General features: G+C 51.9%; 1 protein-coding gene across 2 annotated transcripts in view; it reads right to left on the reverse strand.

Moving 5' to 3' along the window:
• Window positions 1-17,149, reverse strand: part of PLXND1 (plexin D1) — an 82,748-nt gene that overhangs the window by 50,696 nt on the left and 14,903 nt on the right. For both annotated transcript variants that reach the window (XM_075762540.1, XM_075762539.1), the window contains exons 2-8: window positions 11,144-11,320; window positions 8,129-8,260; window positions 6,244-6,344; window positions 5,453-5,582; window positions 3,984-4,158; window positions 2,364-2,472; window positions 1,528-1,630 (exon numbers count right to left, since the gene is read on the reverse strand). In XM_075762540.1, coding sequence (XP_075618655.1) covers window positions 1,528-1,630; window positions 2,364-2,472; window positions 3,984-4,158; window positions 5,453-5,582; window positions 6,244-6,344; window positions 8,129-8,260; window positions 11,144-11,320 — 927 coding nt within the window. The remainder of the gene's footprint in view (window positions 1-1,527; window positions 1,631-2,363; window positions 2,473-3,983; window positions 4,159-5,452; window positions 5,583-6,243; window positions 6,345-8,128; window positions 8,261-11,143; window positions 11,321-17,149) is intronic.

Consider the following 17,149-nt stretch of genomic DNA (forward strand, 5'->3'; position numbering starts at 1 on the left):
CAGCACAGCTCCCCGTGTCCCGGCACAGGGCAGACACCCCACCGCGCAGCCTCAGCGTGTGGGTCCCACACCAGGAGCAGCCATCAGTGACGGTTTTCTAGTGCCCAACTCCCATGCAGACAGCAAAAGAAAAGGCCAGATACTTTCTGAAACCTGGGAAGTTCACAAAGCGGAGGGTTCTTGCTCAAACTGCCAGACATTCACCAGGGAGCACAGCCCATCCAGAAAGATTTCACAAGCCAGAGGACAGACCAGCGCTGCCCTGCGCTGCCCGGAGCCGTCACCCCGCTGCCACCCACTTTCCCAGGGTTTTACACTAGACATGACCGTGCAGAGCTGAGACATGGTGGCCCCATCTCCTTCCCCGTCCCCTGCACTTGCAGCCGCCCACCTCCTCTGCACTGGAGGAGAGCGGACACCACAGCCAGCCCGGGGTTGAGCCCGGGGGGTGAGGGTGGGACGTCTGACATGGGGCCAAACTCCTGCCGGCGACAAGGCAACAAACACAGGGAATCGCTGGAAGAGCTGAGATGAGAGCAGAGCACTGGTGCCAAAGGGATATTCAATTTACAGTGTAAAAGCTTGGCTTGGATCTACGGCAGACTGATTACTAAAAAGCCAATTTTATTTAAATTAACTTCAATTTAAATTTCAGAAGCAGGAACACACTGAGCCTCTGGGTTATTAGAAGCTATAATTTGGAAAGGGTGATTTTCTTCTGTAGACAAGCACCACCAGTGGTGCTCCAGCAAATTATTAGCATACCGCAATCTAGTCAAAGCTAAACGAATTGTAAAGTATTGCTATGTTTATTGTATTACTCAAACCCAGGCATCCCAGGATGCAGAGAAGTAGCAGCATTGCTCCAGATGTGAGAGGTGATGAAGAGCCAAGGGACGGAGCCTGCTGAGGCCGCTGAGAGAGACAAATGCTTTCGCTGGGCTGCCAGTCCCCTCGCACACACACGTCTGGGCACGGCACGGCACGGCTGCAGCTTACTTGCCCCATGCACATCCCCCATCGCAGACGCCGGCGGAGGAGGGTGCCCCAACTCCAGCCCAGGACAAGCCATGGCCACGCTGCCGTGGCCAGCAAGTGCCACCCGCTGATGGAGGCGACTCAGAACCTGCTGGGAGGAGTGGCTGAGCACCGGTGCCTGAAGACCCCCAGGGTCACTAAATAAAATGAGGCTCAGCCTGGGGACCTGAAGTGAGGTGGTCCGAGCCCGGTCTCAGCCCCGCACTCACACGATGCATGCAGAGCGGCACTCCAGAGCAGCCCTCCAGCTCTCCATCTGCTGAGCCTTTGAAGTGAGATGCATATCGCTGCATTTCCGACTGCGGAGGCTTCCCGAGGCCAGGCAGCACGTCAGCAACGCCGAGCGGTGCCGTCCTCGGAGCTGCCCCCGCCTGCCGGGGCAGCGCTGCCAAACCCAGGCCATCTGCCTCCATCCCCGGGAGAAGGAAAACAGCAACAGCACAGGACGTGGGAAGGTCTCCCGAAGCAGCAAAGTTTGATGGGCCTTACCTTCATCTGCAGCGCGTCGGCACACTGCGAGTGGTTGGAGACACAGGCGTAGGTGGAGGGGCACCAGTAACACTTCCACCTGGTCGAGAGGCAGCTGGTGCATCTGCAGTGGCAAAGGTGCGGTGAGAAAAGCAGACCTCAGGCTGCTCAGGGCAGCCACACCTCAGCCATGCAATCCATCTTCACACATTGTGTTCAGTATTTAATGGCACCCAGAAAAACCCGTGGCGGGTGCTGGGTTTTCCTCTCCTCCTCGCCTTGGGAGCTGGAGGGGGACATGGGCAGAGCCCACCATCCCCAATGCCGCTCCGAGGGCAGCTCCAGAGGGTTATGCTCCGGAAATGTGGACAACCTTCTGTGGGTGGCACCAGACCCCTCCTCTCCAGCCCACCCTGCTGATGAGGGGTACCCGGCTGCTCCTATACAGGGTTGGAAGGGGAGAGAGAGCGGAGGGAACGCAGCCCTCCCTCCCTCACCGCCCCACAGGGATTGCTGGGGAGGCCGGCTCTGCTGCCTAAGGGTTAACAGAACAAGCTCCATGTAAAAAAATTATTCACATTTAAAAAAACCTCAACATGTCCAGATGGCTCGAGATGCCGCGAGGACCCTCCTTTGTAAATCCCTGGCAGCGCAGCGACTACGCCCCTGCCAAATCCTGCCCGGGCCGCCAACCCTCCCACCGGCAGGGAGGCTGCTCTCCCCAATTAACCCCGCGCGGGGGGACCCTCGTCCGTCTGCGCACGTGCCCCCTCCCAGCCTCAAAACGCTCCATCTGCCTCCGTCGCCCCGCTGCCTGCCCGCGGGGGCCCGGCTGCCTGCACACCGGTGTCACTTACGCTCTCTTCGGGTAAATGTTTCCAGTTCTTTTGCAGTCGTAGATGGTGAAATTGGCCCGGATAATGTTTTTGCTGTTGACCCGGAGAGCCGTTTCAACGACCACGTGGTCTGAGAGAATCAAGCCAAAGAATATTGGGTTGCAAGAGCCTCTCGCTCACGCTCACGCTTAGAGGACAAGACAGACCCTTGGGAAAACAAGGGCTAAATCTGATTTGTTTTCTCTAGGGCTTCCTCTGAGCTGCATTTCAGAGCTTGGACCATTCATCTTTTGCCCTCTGACTTTAAGCTCTTCCCTCTTAAATCAACGCTTTACATCACCCTCACCAGAAAAGAACATTGCGACTTTCAGCAGAAAATTCCAGCGTGTTGTGCAAGTGTTAATTAGCAGAGTTAATTATTGTCTTCGCTTACAGTTGGTGCTAAATGATATTTTTAAAAAAAAAGTGGTAATTAAAACATGTTAGTTATCATGTTTTAAAACCCCGCTCACTTTCCCCATGACAACAAACCCACAAAGAAGAGTGGAAATCCCTTTTTTGGCTACTTAACATGCTATACTAACTCCCCCTCCCCCCCAAAATTGCTTAATTTATTTTTTTTCTTTGCAATTTTGCCATATAAGCAACAGGGACAAGGGACAATGCTTCTTTCAGAATATGTACAATAAATCAGCGCATTGGATTCCAGAAATTCATTTGGACACTGCCGTAACCAACAATACAGAACAGCTAATGATCTCCCATTCTTTGGATAGCTAGGGAGAAAAACAATGCAGCTTTATAAACTTGCCTATGAAAAGTGGGATTTTCAAAAGGACTGGCTAATTCTTCTCCTACTGAAGTCAGTCATCTTCAATAGAGCATTCACTCCAGGCTTGAAAGATGAAGATTTAACAAGCACTCAAGTCTGGAATGAAGCATCCAACTTCTCAGAAGGAGCTATACAATGGGGCTGTCTCCATCGCTAAGTGGCCACTATCAGATTTGGGCAGCTCGGCCGTCAAGGCTCGGTTGGCTTTAACCAGATCTGCAGGTGCTTGTCACCTCCAGAACGCAGCTCCACCGAGCCTCGAGGTGGGCATCCTGTTTGGTGCCGTCTAAAAACAGGGGGATACTAGAAGACCTCAGTCTGGCTTTTAATTGCATAAATGAGACGGAGAGTTTCTGAGCTGCCTTTAAGTACGCACTTGCTCTTCCTCCAGAACTTCTCCTGAAAGGTAGAGCATGTTCGGGTGGGAAATTAAACACAAGCAACTGAAAATATCAATATAAGTAGCAACATTATTTCCTCAGGGCTAAAGCATTTTTGTTTTAGTACTTATTAAATCCAAACCAGAAGCTCTAACCAGATAAATCTTAATAAAGTAAGTACATGAACTGGCTTTTAAAATCTGATGTTTAAAACAAAAATTGATAGAATTGAAATACTGTCAATTCATTTTAAGATGGTGGAACTCCCACGCTTTAAAGTCATATGCCCTATAAAGCAGAAGCAGCCTGGGTCTTTTTTCCCTGTATGCATTATCTGCACGTACAATTGGAGAAAGTAAAAAAAAGTCTATGAAAAATTATGTCCCTAAAAGTGGTTAGAATGAACTGAGGTTGTTTTCCTCTACATACCTTGGTCATCTGGAAACACTGGGTATTTCTCGCGTGGAAGTAAACGGCAATAAATAAATTGGTTTACATAATCTCCAGCCACTCTGGCTACCGTGTGGATATTGTTTCCATAGTCACATGAAATATTTGTTCCATTCAGGTTTGGGATAGTCCCATTTATTTGTATTATCAGGGCCTATATTTGGACAAAAAAATAATCAGTTATTATGACAGAAAATTATATTTAGAATTTGTCAATCTTTTACAGGCTTTTCATGAGCTAGTGACTCCAAACCAAGCTCACAGATAGACATTTTCTTTCATTTTATGCACTGTGAACTCTAAAAGCCCTCTGCATACAAAACCTTGCTTCAGGAGTAAGAGCTCCGTCACCGCGCACTCCAGCACCTGTAGCTGGTGCGTTACCAGCTGGCACGAAAACCCAGCCCAGGGCTTCCCTGGGAGGCCACTCGGAGGGAGCAGGACGCAGGGGCTACGCCCTCCCCAGCTCCCCAGGCTGTCCCCAACCCACGCCGCTTGCACAAGCAGAAAATATCAACCCCTGCTTCTGAGCTCCTGAGCCTCCCAGCTTGCACCAGTCCGTACCAGGCACCAGTGACGGGAGGTGTGGAGCTGGTGCTGGGAGGGCTGCTGGGGACCGGCCGCAAGCCAGCGTGCTCCCCCAGCACACCAGGGCCGAGCGGGCTGGCTGCAGGGGTTTCTTTTTGCCACCAGCCTCCAAGGGGAAGGGACGGGAAGTTCTGCAGAAAGGGAATGCTTTTGAGGACGGCTACTCAGGAAAACGCGCAGCCCACGTGCTCGGCTGGCTTCCTCCACCATCAGCGGGGTGACTCCCTGGGAACCCCGGCCCACCACTCCTGCACAGCAGAAGGGGAGCCGGACTGGTGCTAGCATCCCGTGGGATCGCTCTCCAGCTCTGGGCTGGGCTGTGCTCCAGCCGCTGCCTGTTTACGAGCGATTTCCCCATGTTGGGGCTGGTTGAGAACTTTGGCACAGAGGGATTTTTGCCACTGGGAGAAGGTCTGTCTTTAAAGGAAAGATATTTTGATGAAAACATTTAAAATATAATTAAAATATTGTTAAAAATAGCAACTATCCAAAACCAGAAAATGAGTTGATTTAGCTGTCTGCATCTGGTCTTCTGTATTTTGAAATGTTGCAAATCTCTCCAGTGTGTTTAGTGTGGCAGCTCTAGAAGTCCTGTTCACCTCCAGGCTCAGCAGCCGGCATCCCGCTGTCCTGCTGGCTGCTCGGTGCCAGGGCGCAGGAGGTCGCCTCCCGGCACCTTTGGGAGCCTTGGCCTGACTCGGTAGCGTACAACAGAGCTCAGCATCCCCACGACCCATAACTGCGCCACATGGAGCCACGCTGCAACACTACAGGAGCACGGATATTTATCAGCCCTGAGAGCAGGTAACAACTCTGCGGGATTCTGCACGTGATTAATTTGGTATTCACATCCAACGCACCGGGTTCTCTTTGTCGATATTAATCTCAGGCTCCAAGATCGTCATGGAAGGGCACTGCTGCACTCCTTCACTTGCACTTGCCCAGAAGTTGGCCCCTGTGAAGTTTGTGCACTCATGCTGCAGAGAACACCTGCAATGTACAAGGGAACAATTCATGGTTGATTATTTTTAAAACAGGTGATAATAACGTTGCCTGCCTGTGAGGGAAGAGCCTGAGAAAATCCTGTGACTACATCTTTTTCCTCCATCCATGGAGCTAAGCCTAAAGCTTTGCTGCTATATTTAAAGTGTCTGCTTGCCACGATAAGAGCGCATACTCCCACCAGCATCAACAGAGCATCAGGATTCGGGGTGAGTGAGAGCAGGCCAGGCTGAACCCAGAACCAAGGAGGAGAAGGTGATGTTTTGTCCGACTTCTTCAATTTGTAAATGCCGAGTCTAATTTTGTAAATCCCTTTTTGAATGTTGATTGTCTCCTACTCATAAACAATTACAAGGGCAAAAGACGACCTTTACCGGGGTGTTGGCTCTCTCAGTCCCATGGGTGGATGCCTGCAAGATATTCTTTGCACTTGCAGCTGATGCAGCATAATAATGCAGCTACAGTTAAATCCTGGCTCTGAAGAGCATCCCAACTGTGTTAGATCAGATGCAACTGTTTTTAAAAGTACGAATTTTGTAAGGAATGGACAAAGACTAATGGTAGTGTGACTGTGTGGAAATATAAAAGGCACCAGAAATTCTTGCCTGGGCTTGAGGGCCAAAGCGCACCAGGACACAACCAGCCCTACCTGGTCTCCATCGTGCACCACCCGCAGTATGCGTCAGCAGCGGCCAGGCACTCTGTGCACGTCGAGTACTGGTTGCAGGCAGCCACCTTCACCCGCGTCATCTGCACGACAACAGCACAACTGCTTCCAAATGTTTTACCATACCACAGAAACACTCAACCCAACCAGGACATGCCAGTATGGCCACGCGTAGCCACACCAGGCTGCTTTACCCATTAGTCTGGACCAAGTCTTACAGAACGGACGATAAGGAGCAGACCCTGGCACCGCCGTCCTCTGCCCCACACCGCTCAGAGGTGGATGCTTTGTGTACGACCAGCCTGCACAGGGACCGGCACAGGCAGCTGCCCACTGCCCTGCCGGTGCCCCCAGCAGAGCCCATCCCAGCCTGGGGGCTGCGTGCCCCAGGGCAGGTAAGGATGCCCAAGGGACGGGGCTTGCTGCCACTGGCAGAGCCGCCCTGTGGGGTGCACGGCAGCACTGAGCTGAGCTGCTCCTTTTCAGCTGGCACCTTGGCAATAGATGTGTGATGGTCAGGCTACGGAGAGCGACACTGCACCTTTCCAATGTGTCAGATGGAGATGGTTTCACAGCTTGTCCCTCCCTGTGAAAAGCTCTCACTCAGACCTGCAGAAAGCGCCTTTCTAGACAGAGCTGAATGCTATCTGGCTATTCACAAAATGACCAGAAAGCAAAACCACTCTGGAAACCTTAATTTGTAAAGAAATCAAAGTACCTCTGGGGACTTGTTCAGCAGGAGCAGTTGGAGGGAAAGCATGTGTTTGTTTCTGCTCTTTCCTCCCTCAATTTCTAAATGTTTGGGAAGGAAAACTAAGTCGTTTGGTACAGTGGGGACTGACAACATGAGGTGCTGAGACCCCTGAGTTCCCACCAGGCGAGCGCACCTCGGACCATGGGCTCCTTGGCCTGACCCCTGCTTTACCTGCAGCACTTCGCTGCTCCCCAGCCCTGTGGTGCTCAGCACCCCCCTGTCCCCAACCTCATCGAGCTCCTGGGGAGCTTCCCAGGATGCTAATTCCACCAAAGATAACTCATCTGGTTTACTGGAAAAGAAGCAGACAGAGGAGAGCATCACAAGTGCTGCACCACATGTTTGATCAATCCCAAATAAGGTGCACAGCCCAGCCTGGGAGCTGAGATGAGACAGTCTGAAACATCGGCTAAAGAGGCATCCCAGGAGGGCTCTGTGAAGTGATAATGACCAACCTGCAGGGAATTAGGGCTTGGAAAATATAAATGCAACATATAACATTTGTGGTTGTGTATCTGTTTTGACAGATTAAAATGTAATTCAGGACAAACCACCAGCGCCTGGAGCGCTCAGTCCTCATCTTCCTTCTCTGCTCACTTGACGGAGATGAGACCGTCTGTTTCTACCTGCTGCGGCGTTCCCAGTCTCCGCAGAGAGTCCTCCTCCCATCCAGCCCCCCTGCCCGCCAGGCTGAGCAGCAGCTTCCCCCAAGGACCATTTCTGACAGGCAGACTTTCTGTCTGTAGCATGTCCTAAAAGCCTTCTTAGAGACTGTGTACCATTATTTTCGGGTTTCTATTCAGGAGCAACCTCTGCTTATTTCTGCGCTCCTGTGAGTGGGGTCGGTTTTGACATCTTTCACTCTTCTCTCTACCTTGCCACCACAAAGACGAGAAGACCTGACCCCCACCCCGCACGGGAGAATGGACAGGCACAGGTATCCCCCCCCCGGAAAGCCCTCTGACACCCCAGCCAAAGCTCTGAACTTCTTGGCTCTGCCCATTAATATTAAAGCACATTTTATTGTCCCTTCTGGCTCCCAGCTTAGCGCTGGACGCTAAATCAAATGCATGATGCTCAAAGCGCTGTTTTGCTGAAGACTAAAGGTCTCACCTGATAAGAGGTCATCAGATAGAGGTATGTGGAATCAGAAGGGTCGAACTGCATGACAGGGTGGACAGGCTCTCCATAAGCCACCGAAATGGATCTCCTGCTAATAACCTTCATGGTACTGTCCAGATTAATCTGTAGTGAGAAGAAGCCACTCACTGAGACCATTTTTCAAACACTATGGGGAGAAGATTATTTCTCCTCAGTTATAAACAAGAACCAAAGTGGTATCTAACAGTGTTCCACATTTTCAAGGGCTTCGCAAGCTGCACACACAGAACTTTACTGAAGAGCCAGCTCTGTGCCACAGGGAACCCACTCAGTGGTCCAGAGAGCCCAGGCCACGGCCAGGAGCCCTGCTCAGTGATGAACAACCCTCGCAGCCCTTGGTCCCTCTGTTTAAAGCCCTCTGCTTGAGAGGCTGCCTGGAAAACTTCTAGTCTAAGGCTGTACCCACTGCACGGCTGTTTCCAGCAGGCCACAGCAGTGTTACTCTCGCTTTACTCTCATGTAAGTGGCACCAGCCTTCAGCCCTCATTACACACATATGCGCGTTTCTGTTACAAAGAATGTTGCATTTCTAAAGCTTAATGAAAACCATTGAAAATCAGCAACAGGCCTGTACAGGATAGGATGGCATTCCCCGCTCCCTGCATATTTGAAAAGTTAGTGTTCTTATTCCCGGCCAAAAGAGGCTTTTATCCCTGCGAACTCCAGAAGACCACAGCAGCTGCCGCACGAGAGCCGAATCCTACCTTGCCTCATGAATCACCAGCTGAAGCGCTGGCAGTGATGGAAGAGGCTGCAAAGCATCAGCCTGCCTTTCAGATCTCAGAATGTCTTGGCATTTGACTTGAAAACTCAGCAAATTAAATGTGGCATTGCTGGGAGGAAATAACAATAGGGCTACACAATTTCGCGTGACAGTCACTTTTCAGCTTAAAACAGAAAGGGAGAGAGGAAAATTCCTACCTCCTTAATAGCAAGGGAAGGCAATAATTGTAAGGACCAAGTGTGCCTCTGCTCTCTAAAGTCTGGATTAATTAATTAACATAGGATTAATTAATTCTTACGCTAGAGCAGCACTGACACGTCCTAGTAAGATAGGACAAGCTCAAAGCAGAGGGCTTCCCTCTGCTAAGAACTGTGTGTAAGCACTGCAAGTTACTTTGTAGAAAAAGAAGGGAACTATCATTATCCCCATTTTAAAAGCTGGCTATCTACAAGCTAAATAATTAGCCTGGGATCACCCAAGATGTCCATGAACCGAATCCCAATGCCCTCCGCTTCAGCTTTGTGGCCATCTTCTCTCCCTTCTTGCTGAGATTTTCTCTACGCCTGGCTGTTTCTGGGTGCCTGTCCCTAGGTGCCTCTGCCTCCCGGGCCCGTTTACCCTACGCTTCCAATGCGCAGACGCTTTCCCTGGATCTCGGTGAGCTGCGGGCCCCGGGGCAGAGCCAGCGCAGCAGCACAGAGGGGCAGAGACCACCAGTCCTCTCGCCGGAGCAGGGCCAGGACGTGCTGGAGGAGCCGTGCTGCACTGGTGCTGGCGAGAGCAGGGTGGGCTGAAGCTCTGGGTAACCCCACCGCAGCACCTTGCCCGTGGACTTCCAGACCTGGACACAGGGGCACTGGCCAGAACAGACCCTTCCTACCCCCCAGCTCCTTCGAGAACATCGCACCCTGGCACACCTTGCCCTGGCCAAGCGCTGTTTTTCCTTTAATGACTGCTGGACGTGGCACTGATAATGGCCCTCGCGAAATGCCCGTCTGCAGCCTATCTGATTAATTCCCCATACATACCCCTGGCAGCCATAATTGCTGCTGGCAGGAGCTGGTCGAACACTATTTCTGCCCCTTTGCTGTCTTTTCTCAGGCAGCAAATCTGAATGATAACTCGCGCAAAGTATCTTGTATCCCGTGCCAAATAACAAGGAGCCCCGAAGGTAAAAGGGCTTCTGGTTATGCAGCTGTGTTACAGAATTAGATTAGAGCTATCTGAGCAAATTACCCCAGCAAAGGGTAGCCAGGAGCCTCTCCCTAATGGAGGCTCAGCAGATAAGGCTGCTTTCTCTGAGATGATAATGGGAGCAGAGCTGTTAATACTGTGTGAACATGGGCCGCGCTGCGTGTGGCATGTGCCTCTCCAGCCCGGTGCACCTGGCCGGGTTGCCAGCTTCCTCCCACCCTCCTGAATTACCTGCCCCTGCGGGCAAAAATCAAAGCAGCGAGTTTCTTTGTGATTGTTCCCACATATCTGCCAGGAGCACTTGGACACAAGGGAAGAGATTGGATCAGTTTTCTTCTCTCCAAGCATTTTGATGCAGTATTCCATATTATGCACCACTCACCCCAGGCTGAGAAAAAGCAGGTATCAGCTGTGTCTCTGCTCCAGGGCTTTTTTCCCCCTCTCCTCTGTGGACTTTCAATGCTGAGAGTATACCAAACTGTTGTGGCTGGCTGGAATCAAAACTTTCTTTGGCAAACTTCAAGTGCTAAAGTTACTGAAACCTTGGCCATGCTTCTTGGCTCTGGAGCCAGGGTATTGCACTGCCCTGCATTGCCTTTGGCACATTATTTAGAACAGATACTCCATCAGACGCATGGATTCACACCTGCTTTGGACTCAGCTGTGATGAAGCATCTCTCGGTGATTCCCCTGTCTACACGGAGCCTTCAAAAGCCATCAGCTCAGAGGGAGAATTTATTAGAAGGGCTGTTAATAATTAAATGCCGCACAATAACATTTCCAGCATAGGGTACATCAAGAACATCCTGCTCACATGGCAGCCTTGAACAGTAATTAACAGCCACCAGTCACCGGGCAGCATATATCGCTGCACAGATTACGGCAGCATCCAATTACTTCTCCATTGCCAAACGAAAGCAGGTGCTCAAACTCGACAACAGACCTTGCCCTCTCTGCAAACCTGAGGTGCTGGAAGGGGAAGCCTCGCCGCCCTCCCTGTCCCTCCCAGCCCTGCCTCCCCCATGTCGGTGCTGCCGGGCTCCACTTGCCTTCAGGAGTCCTCCGCTGGCAGTGCCCAGGAACACAACGGTGTAGTTATTGACGCTGGCGACTGCCACTGCCGTCAGGCCGCTGTAGGTGAACACGGGGGACGCTGTGACAGGGTTCACGATGGCCAGTGGGTGCTGAAGGTGTGCCGCTCCACAGTCCAGCTGCTCCGGCTGCAGCTGCGGAGAGACATGCACGTCAACGGGCTGCAGCAAACACCAGCAGGTCCCCCCCGCCATCACCGCCTCGGGCTCAGTGTGCACAAACTGCTGATGGCCCTGCTGCACCCAGGGGAAGCTCCGCAGTACCGAGTCATGGAATAGGAAAATGTAACGGGTTAATAGGCGAACGAAGAGCTGTAATAGAGCCTTCTTTCTGCTTGCCAGATCTACCCTCAGAGCCAAATCCTCACCTCAACACAAAAGTCTGGTGCGATGGTAAAAGGGGAAAAGGGGGCTCCTTGCCTCCCTCTGCCACCGAAGCAGTCAGAGACCTCTTCTCCAGCACAGCGCTGGAAGCCCATCGCCAGCGGGAGCTGCGCCGCAGGGGAGGTTTCTCAGCCTGCTAAAGATGAGCCCTTCCCAGCGGCCACCTGCCCTTGCAGAGGGGGACACTCTGCCCACAGGAGGCTGGTCCCACACGCTGCCCCAGCACCATGACGGGTCCCCCTTCCCGCGATGGGTCCCCCTTCCCTCAATGGGTCCCTCTTCCCGCGGGTCAGTGCTCGGGAGCACGCAGAGCTGCACTCAGCTGGGGCAGCTGCAAGCCCAGGAGCCATTTCTGGCTCCTTCCTTTTCAAACAAAAGGTGAAGCAAAAAGCTTCTCCAATAAAAGAACTCAAAATATTATTTCCCTGCAAGTGAGAAAGTGACTGAGAACAGAGCCAAGGGGTGGGGGGGTGGGGAGGCTTGCTGGCGACTCTCAGGACTGTAAATCCTGGCTCTGATCTTGCTGCTGTTGCAGTCAACAGCGAAATTTCCACTGGTCTTCCACTGGGACAGGATGGAGAAGCTGCCGAGCGGGAGGAGGCACTGCGCTGCGGGACACGGAGCGAAGAGCAGCAGCTGCAAAACTCTGCCCAGAAACGCTGGAGCCACCAACCCCATCCAGCCTCAGCCTGCAGCCGCTCGCTGCGGCCCGGGGAGCAAGTACAGGCTGTGCCCTGTGCCCAAGACCACAAGATGTTCATTATTCGCCTCTGGCTTCTGCTTTCAAGCTGTTCCTTGAAACGCTGGGGGAGCAGGAACTGCCTTCGCTACAGAAAAGTTAAATTCCAGACAGCAGGATGGCAGGCGCTGCAGCTCGAGCGGGAGCTGCCGTGGTGAGCGGCACTGCTGCGACTGGCCCCAGCGGAGAGCCGCCCCGCGTGAGGGCTGGCAACGGGGGTCGCGGGGCTGGTATCGAGGCTCCCATGTCGATTTGCTATCAGGTGCCGTGGGGCGAAGGCAGAGGACAGTTGTTCAGGACTCCTCATCTGTGAGCCTTGTCTGTGAGCAGGCATTTGGCTCATTTGGCCCAAAGTAAGACAACAGACTTCACTATCCCGTGCTAAATTAATTAGCACAGTTGCTGCACGACAGCAGCATTTGAAAACGGGACCGATGCCTCATATTCCTCCTACCCTGCCGAGACGCGCCCAAGATTTATAACCACTCTCACCCTAAATCCTCTGAGACTCTCCTTATAACTTCTGCTCAGACAATGTGGATGGATTCAACAACGTCTGAACACCACAACAGTCTCGCTGCCAACAATTCACCTGCTGTCACTCCCGCAGCAGCTTTTATGAAGTGCTGTGGGTGCAGCCGAAGCCGTTCAAATGATGAGCATGTTTCAAGGGCCATTACCACATCATCTACAGTGTCATTTCAGGCTCATCTTAAGAGAAGCCGCAATCGCGCTGTCACCCTTCCCGGGTGTGGGCATGCAGCTGCAGGGCTGACGTGCCGACAACTGCGGGCGTCTGCAGGCTGCCTGAAAGCACAACAAATTAAGGCCCTGATTGCGGGGAAGTGTTATACAAAACTCTAGACAGGAGACCACTGGCGGACTGCAACCCACACCCCTAAAACTAAGCACATTTTACGCCTTGCTGAACTCAGCCATAACATGGATATTTCTCCCAAAATAATCGTCAGGAGTGCTAATTTAAGCAGAACAAATGCAGGGATTTGAGGCTGTAGCCATTAGGAAACCAGACCACGTGCTTCCACCAGGCAGGAGAAGTTGACAACCAGCCTGTTTAGCATAGTCCCTTCTCCCTGGGCTGAGTGCTCCAGGGCCGGTATTTTAATTCCCTTATTATCATTACTATTTCATTAATGGAACCAGACTAAATCTTCACCACTCCCCTCACTCCAGACGGTTTAGAAGATTAGGAAAATCTTCAGGCTTTCCAGCGATAGCATGAAACCCAGGCAGGACCACCCCTCCGCTCTGACCCTGGTTTGGGGTGCACCTCCCACCTTCTGCCTGTCCACCCTCCCAGCCATGACCACGTCTTGGGTTGGTGCCACACTACAGCAACACATCCCTGGGCAAAAACCGCAAAGAAACTTGCTGAAACCCAAAATGTATGTGAAGCAACCGGGTTGTGTCTCTGGGAGCGAGGGACGGCATCCCCTCGCAGGGCGAGGAAAGGAGCCCCCCCCAGACCACCGCAGGGATGGTGACCTCTCTGCAGCAGCCGGGGGACGGTCCATGGGGGGGACTGTCTGCGTGGGGACCGCAGGCAGCGTCACTGCCTCCTCTTTGCACGGGAGAAGACAGCAGCAAACCCCACGGGCTCGGGGTGAACTGTAGGTGCCCGCCAGCTCTCAGCCTTTCATAGCAGCTGGTCAGCAAACAGCACAAGTTCCCAAGTACCAGCTCCCACGGCATCCTCTGCGCAATGGCACGCACGGCAGACAATCCCTGCTCCGCAGAACACCTCGTGCCCCTGCCCGGAGGGACAGTGCCGCTCCAGAGGCACCCAGCGCTCATTTCCCCGCTGCTGGACCAGTGCAAACGTGCTGCCGCAAACGGCAGACTGGGTCCTCTCCACCAAACCACCCTGATCTTGGTCACCTGCGCCCCAGCAGACACCAGACCCCGCATCCGCTGCTGCTGCCGGTCGTGTCAGACATGAAGTAACAGAGACTGATTTGAAAAACTTCCTCTGCTAAAGCACTGCCAAGCGGGAGGCAACACGCTCAGAGCTGCAGCTCGGTTCACATGGGACCGAGCCAAAAGGATCAAGCGTTGTGGATGCAAGTGACTACGCTAAACACATTTTGCAGTTTTACGCCATTTCATGTTATTAAAAAATAAAATCGCAGCCCAAATTCTTAAGTGTGCATGCTTCCCCCTGTAACTGGGCAACACAACTTTTTTATACCATACAAAGGATATGACAGGCCATTCATGTTTCTGATTTAATGGTCCCTTCCATTCACAGCCAGACCTTTAGATAACAAACTTGAGTTTATTTATTTGTCTGGGGGATGATTATCCCAACCCCTCTTCACTACTCTTTACCAATACTAACCACCTGAAGCTCACAAGGCTCCTTCCTGCTGGGAAACTGAGGCACAGAGGCACCGCAGGCCGCCGGGGAGCCCAAGGGATGCTCAGCACCTCGTCTCCGCAGCAGCTGGCTGGGGAGCCGGTGCCGGCGTTTGTCTAAAGCAGCTCCGCCGCCTCCCAGCCCAAGGGACGCAGCCCTTTCTTCTCACAGGTGGCCGAAATCACGGGAAGTTCCTTATCTGCTGTGCCTGCCTGCTTATAAATCACGCATTTCAGAGCTAATATCAGTGCAAAGTGTTTTCCACAGTAAACAGGATGTAACTATTCTAACGCAGGCCAAGCTTTATTTTGGCCGCACACATCCTTCCTCCGAAACACCTTTCTTTAAATGACATCAGCTCTTCCGACGGACAGGCAGGAGGAGACATATGGTGTTTCCCTCTCTCAGGTCCCAGGGTGGGGTGACACACTGTGCTGCTGCTGTCTGTGCACCACAGCACCAAGGGGGCATCTCAACTCTGTCACGTTACAGTAAACAGGATACGGCCAAGTCACATCCTTCTGCAGGCACCAGGCAATCACTGCAGCTTGGGAAATCGCACTTAAAGGTTGTGCTAAAAGGATTTCTCCATGCGGAATTGGTTAAATCTCACTCCATCTTAAATCAAACTGTCCTACCTTGAAGTGAGGAAAGCATAAACGTTAAGTTTTCTTCCAAAACCAATCTCTTTCTATCATCTGCATTTTAAAACAACCCCGTGGGCATTTACTGTATTGCCACTATTTTTCTGCTACTGGATACTCAGTAGTTCATGGAAATATTGGGTGAGTCTAGATTTAAACCCTTCTGTACCCAAAACATTTGACTCTGCCACTTTCACGCTAACGAAGAGCCACCTCGGGTGCAAGCTGGAGACAACCCACAACCGGCACCGGCCGAGCAGCGTTGCTGTCACCCCAAGCACTTGCAAGGAGGCGTACTCAGTATTTCTGTAAAATATCACAAGTGATGCAAATTAATTCAAACCAAGGAGCCACATCTAAGAGGAGGGTTAGTCAGCTTAACCCCTGAGCGTGATTGCAAAAACAAAGCAGGACAGAGATAAAAGATTTCCAGCCACATCACAGCTCAAGAGTTCAGCTGTTTTCATGGTGCAAGTTCAGTTCTTTATCCCAGGCCGAAAAGGAGCAGAAAAAGTGATTTCCCAGAATTTCCATTACAGCTCCGCAGCCCTGGGCGCTGCGCCCCAGAGGCAGGCACGCAGGATGTCCCTTCGGGAAGGAAGTCTGCTGGAAACAGAAGGAGGAAGAGGAGTGGTGAGGGAGCACTCAGGAAAACCACGAAACGTACTGATTTCTGCATCCTGTGTTTGTGACCTTAAAAATAGTTCTTAAGCCAAGATGGAGTTTATTTCTGAATCAAAAGCAGGCTGCAGTTCAGAAAAAAAACCCTGCAGCTTTTGCTTTCTGCGAGGCTTTTCTGACTCCACTGCAGCGGGTCTGAAAGCTTCGCAGAGCAGCAATAAGTGGAAAGGGAGTCCGGCCCCTTTCATGCATCGTATCAGAGCGGATTAAAGTGTTGGCTTCTAGCATGCCTGGAGTCCTGGGAAAATGACACAGCCAGCATCCGATAATCCGCTCCAAACTTGTTGATTTGTGGGACTTAGCCATCGTCTTCATAGGCTCAAAATTTGGCAGTTGCTCCCACACAACTGACATTTTCAGGCCATTAAAGTCTGTGATAAAAGGGCTCTAGTTTTATCTCTCGCCTTCCTTAACGTAAACCATTAGGCTTTTATTAACATTAGGTATGACTCAGGGAAATCTCTGATTGCAGAGAGAATATTCAAAATAATTCAGAATAGCAGGACACAGACTCAAAGTTGAACAGTAGGGACAGGCTAAAATCCAACGTGGAAATATTGCATAGACACCGTAGGAAAACGAGCAAAGCGGGAGATGGCGGCAAGCCGGCCTGGCTGCATTACGAAAACAGAAAGTACAAGCCCTCCTCTGTGTCGGGCAGAGCCCAGACTGGCCACGAAACCCCTCCCGGGCAGAGCCCATTCATCCCGGAGCCCCCCCCCCCCGTGCTCCCAGCAGTTTGTACACACAATCACGCGTTTATCTGCTGGAGCGTCACAACCAGAACTGTCAAAAACAGGCTTTTTGGGATGCCTGGAGGAAAATGTCATCCTCAGAAGAGGACTCTACTGTTAAGGCACTTGAGACGTAAGCGGTCTCTAACTGTAGTGCTGCTGCAAGGGCAGGCATTACCATAGAGCTCCTCTAACTTCCCATTGCATTTTTTAGGCAATGGGAGGCAAATCAATGTGCACTCTTGGCCAGTTGAAGGCACTCAGGCTGAGAACCTCTGATAAAATGGATCTTGCTGAATTTTTCTCGAAAATCATCCACACAAAGCAATCAGCACCCCCACAGCACAGCAGACGCCCTTTACAAAACAAGGCTTAAAATGAGATTTGCACCCTGGTTTCACTGTT

The sequence above is a fragment of the Balearica regulorum genome, chromosome 10, assembly GCF_011004875.1.
Source record: "Balearica regulorum gibbericeps isolate bBalReg1 chromosome 10, bBalReg1.pri, whole genome shotgun sequence".
NCBI classification, from domain to species: Eukaryota; Metazoa; Chordata; class Aves; order Gruiformes; family Gruidae; genus Balearica; species Balearica regulorum.